The sequence below is a fragment of the Simochromis diagramma genome, unplaced genomic scaffold (genome assembly GCF_900408965.1).
Source record: "Simochromis diagramma unplaced genomic scaffold, fSimDia1.1 OVJJ01000766.1, whole genome shotgun sequence".
NCBI classification, from domain to species: domain Eukaryota; kingdom Metazoa; phylum Chordata; class Actinopteri; order Cichliformes; family Cichlidae; genus Simochromis; species Simochromis diagramma.
In genome coordinates, this window is record NW_024386828.1 from 191,226 (window position 1) to 196,182 (window position 4,957).

General features: G+C 42.4%; 1 protein-coding gene across 1 annotated transcript; it reads left to right on the forward strand.

Moving 5' to 3' along the window:
- Positions 1 to 938: 938 nt before the first annotated feature.
- Positions 939 to 3,548, forward strand: LOC120730810 (myelin-oligodendrocyte glycoprotein-like). The gene is made up of 4 exons (XM_040027325.1): positions 939 to 1,046; positions 2,497 to 2,874; positions 2,961 to 3,053; positions 3,151 to 3,548. Exons 1-4 carry the CDS (start codon positions 965 to 967, stop codon positions 3,393 to 3,395), a joined length of 798 nt encoding a protein of 265 aa, XP_039883259.1. The 5' UTR covers positions 939 to 964; the 3' UTR covers positions 3,396 to 3,548.
- The last annotated feature ends 1,409 nt before the right edge of the window (positions 3,549 to 4,957 follow it).

The following is a 4,957-nucleotide window of genomic DNA, read 5'->3' on the forward strand; positions in this document are numbered from 1 at the left end:
GAGACGTTCAGAGGGGCTTTCAGCTGATTCAAAATGAATCCAAAGACAGTGAGATTAAAGGTTAAATCATAGTAAAAAAAAATAAAATAAAATATAATCAACACAGTATTTTCAGAGGGGTCAGAGCGCTGAGAGAACAATCATGGCAGACAAACAGATGACCAAAGCAAATACAGCAGTATTTTGTCTTTCAGTATCATAAGAGGCACAGCAGTATTTTAGTTTTATAGTTTTATTTTGTTCGTTTTGTCTTCTCCTGCAGCATGAGTTAGCATCAATGTTCTGAGTCATCAAAGTTATGAAGCTTGTGACAAACACCTGTTTTATCTGCCAGCTGAATCTAAATGTAATCACGGGGTTAACCGCGGGGATTTATGGGAGTTTTTGAAGACTGGAAACTTTATTTTTTCCCCTTCATCGAGTTACAGTTAAATATTATTGTTTGTTATAGATCATGTTTTTCCTAACATTTCCGTGGTCCGAGCTTTTCTATAGCAATGAGTAATTATTGTTAACAACAAAGAACAACTGATCTGGTGATCATGTTGTTTGATAATGACCGTTAACGGGTCAAGGCTCCAGGTGTTTCCAGATGTTTCTGGATGTTTCACGTTTGGAGTTCCTGATTTAAAAATTCTGGCATTAAATTGCTAGAGTCAAAAACATGTTTATCTGCGATCATGAGCGCAGTGAGTTTACTGATAGACACGATGAATTGTAAGATTTATTTATTTATTCATTCATATATAAACGAATATCACCAGTTAGCCTGACCACCTGTTAAATCGCGCAAACACTGTGAAGGACAGAAATATGTTCACCGTCAGCGGAGCAAGTCAGCTGTTGCTGTATTCAACCAATCACAGACGAGTGATGCGGGGCGGGAATTTAAAGCCAGTCTCGCTTTGACCGAGCAGGAGGCAGAAACACAGACCTGACTGACTCGGTCTGTGCTCTCTCTGCGATGTCTGTGTACAGCCCGCTCTCTGCCTCGCTGTGGACTTTTATCCTGTGCTCGGCTTTCAGCGTGTGGACTCCAGTTCGAGGTAAACGTTACTGTCAGCTCACAGCTGTGTGTTCTTCTCTGTGAGCGATGACAGTTATCGGTGACTTACTGACACGGAAAGAAGTTTAAACGAGATGATTCAGGTTCGCCCCTGTGATTTGCGGCTTCCCCCCGTTAATATAGCAGGTTGACTGTGTGAGTGTGAACTTGTCAGACTGCTGCTTCTGTTAATGCAGCAGAATTTAAACAAAAAACAAAATTATGTTTAAAAAATATAATAGAGCGTTTTTGTTTCTGACTAACATACAGGATGAAGTCTGTATTGTACTGAGCTGGTGTTCTATCATCACTGAGTGGAAACGACTTCATTTAGAGGGTGTATGAGGAGGATGTGAAGGGTGGAGTAAAAACAGTTAGATGATTAGAGTTGGGTTTAAAGGTTTGTGTGGAGCACTGAAGCTTTTATTAACACTCAGTTATTGTTTTTTTTTTTAATCACTGCTCTGTTACAGGTTATCTGAGGCAGAGTCACTGAGCCTAGCATGAAGTAGAACAACACAGCTTTAGTGTACTAAAGTAAGAGAGCTCTGACTGTAAGTGAAACATGCTCTACAGTCTGGTTCAAGCTGAACAAGCTGATTTGATAATAAATCAAACGAGGAGCTTTGACTTTAATAACTCATCTTATAAGACTAACCAAACTAATCAGATACTCTGGTCATGATTCAGCAGCTAGGAATGCCATGTGTGAGTGACTCACAGGAACGTCTGCTCTCTAATCTCATCCATCCATCCAGTTTTAACTGATGTGTCTGCAGGAAAGGCGTCCGGTGTCAAAATCTGAGTCAGACCAAATATGTGGATCCATCTTGGAAATAAGCAGCTGAGTCTAGTTTCTAGACTTCATGTGTCTGCAGATCACAGGCAATTATTGCTGAGCAGCATGTGAATGTAGGGTTCGTTATATAGTTACAGAAACACATCCTCCACATTATGAGTCATTGTGAAAAACTGACAGAAGGCAGATCTTCTGCTGTTTTGTTGGTTTGCTGTAAGACCACGTCCTGCTGATCCAGTTATCAACATGCTGCAGCTTCATCTCATGATCTTCTTAAACTCTGGGTAGTTCAAAGACTGTCACTGTGACACGAAGCAATGAAAAGAAGTCATGATGACTCAATCAGAAATCTGAATCTGATTAATTAGCACAAAATACTCCATGTCGTTGCTTTCAGTGCCTTTTGCTTTCTTTGTCTCATCTGATAATCAGCTGAACGTCTCTGAGTTGTGAACATTATTAAACTGAGCCTCGTCTGCATTTCCTTTAAACAGATTATCAGGTTTGTGTGTGTGTGTGTGCGCCTCAAAAATCTGACTTGTACCTAAAATGTTCAGTGTGACTAGAAATGTTTTATAGAAACACATTTCTAGTCATGAGGGTCTGTGGGAGTTCAAAGGGTTTAACTTTTTAATTTTCCATCTGTTTCCAGGTGAGGTTGTGGTGATTGGTTCAAATCTTCCAATCATCGCCGCGCCAGGTGATGATGTCATCCTGCCGTGTCACCTGGAGCCCATGTTCGATGTCCAGGGTCTGACGGTGGAGTGGTCCAAACCCGACCTGAAGCCCGACCCGTCGGACCGGCTGAGCCGAGTGGAGTACGTTCACCTGTACAGGGACAGGCAGGAGGTCCCCGACATGAAGATGGCCTCGTACTTCAGGAGGACGGAGCTGTTCATGGACGACATGAAACACGGGAACATTTCACTGAAGATCCTGAACGTGTCGGAGGAAGACAACGGCAGATACAGATGTTTCATCCCCAAGCTGCAGAGCAGAATGAAAGCTGCTGTTGTTGAACTTGTAGTCGGTGAGAAGATTTGTTTGGTTTTTTTAGCCATTTTCAAAGTTTCAGCCTCATTTTACAAACAGACGCTGACTATGTGTCTCTTTTAGATCCAAATGTCTCTGAAACCTCGACGATGGACATGCTGCTGCTTCCTAGAAACCTCCAAACTCCTGATCCTCAAGATGTGACTCAGAGAAATGGTGAGAAAACACTCCAACTGTTCTCTGCATCGTTTCTATTTTTGTAGTTTTTTTCTAAACTGTATGTTTGTTTTGACCTTGTTCATTTCTACATCAGTAGGTCGGTCCAGGGTCTTTGTGGGCGTCGCTTTCATGGCCTTAATATCAGTTGCTGCTTTTGCAGCATATTTTTCCCATCGCCTGGTTCAGAAACAAAAAGTGAGAACCAAACACAAACATGTTGTTGCTTCTTGTGCCCTCAGACTGACTCATTATTTAACTTCTTTTAACAGAAACATCGAGAGGATGAAGCGACCCAAAGCCAGCTATGACAGTCTTGCTGTATTGCTTAAAAGAGGCTGATGATAATATTTCATGAAGCATTAAAATTTATCTTTACAGGATCTTCACAGCAGACTCTCCTGTCCCTTCCAGCTCATCATCCTCACCACCCCAGCCTTATACTCAAGCCTCTTGGCTTGACAGTCGCCCTCCTTCGCTTGAAGCTCTGGTTTGTCGCCGTGCCCCCCAGTCACCCGCCTTCTCCCTGCCACCACACTCCTAAGCCACGCTGAGAGTTGTCCCGCCATCGTTCATAATGCCTGAGGTGTGCTGGTGTCCAGCAGAGCCATTTGAGGGTCTCTGATGCTAGCCTCCCAGCCAGCCCTCACATCTCGGGGCAGAGGCCTCTGTCACTGGCCCTAGATCTTGTCCCATTTCTGGCCAACTCTGTGAACTCTTCATTTATGTTTTGGACTTGTGTGCGCCCCCTTTGTCTTTTGTCCTTGTCTTTTTCCAACTCGCACACTCACACTTGGATAACATTTTAATCAGTGGGTTAACTTTTGGTAGGTAGAAAAGAAACTGAAGATGAGACTGGAGTGGATATAGATAAAGCAGCAGTGGGATGGACTTCTCCATCTCCATATTTTGGTACCCCACAAAGAATGTGACGTTGAACAACATCCCAGCAGCAACAGGTTTGGTCCCAAGAACTACACACTTTGCCAAGAGTACTGCTGCTGATGTTGAAACTCAGAAACCAGTCTTACTTGTTATCATCTATCGTCCACCTGGGCCTTACAGAGTTTCTGTCTGATTTCTCAGACTTTTTATCTAATTTAGTTCTCAGCTCAGATAAAATAATTATTGTGGGTGATTTTAACATCCATGTAGATGCTAAAAATGACAGCCTCAACATGGCATTTAATCTGTTATTAGACTCAATTGGCTTCTCTCAAAATGTAAAAGAACCCACCCACCACTTTAATCACACTCTAGATCTTGTTTTAACATATGGCAGAGAAACTGAACATTTAACAGTGTTTCCTGAAAACCCTCTCCTGTCTGATCATTTCCTGATAACATTTACTTTTACAATAATTGATTACACAGCGGTGAAGAGTAGACTTTATCAAAGTAGATGTCTTTCTCAAAGCGCTGTAACTAAGTTTAAGAATATAATCCACCCACTGTTATCATCTTCAATGGCCTGTACCAACACAGAGCAGAGCAGCTATCTGAACACTACCCCAACAGAGGTCGATTATCTTGTTAATAGTTTTACCTCCTCACTACGTACGACTCTGGATACTGTAGCTCCTGTGAGTTGATTTATCTTTGACCTGTTTACAGGTCAAAGATAAATCAACTCAAGGCCTGCTGCAGGCTCATCTCATCAGTGAAAATAAGGGCAGTACGACTCTTGCACAGAGAACTGAGCCGGCAGCACCTGCTGCACATGAGGGAAGTTCACATGCAAAGACCACAGTGTTCATTTTCAGCTCTGCTCCACCAGCTCCCCCTGGTGGTTGGGGAACATACTGCAGGTTGGGCACAGTAATAACAGGAACTATTTATACTGTTTGTACGGTGCATAAAACGGTTACATATTTATGTAAACGTATTTATTTATATAAAAGCTG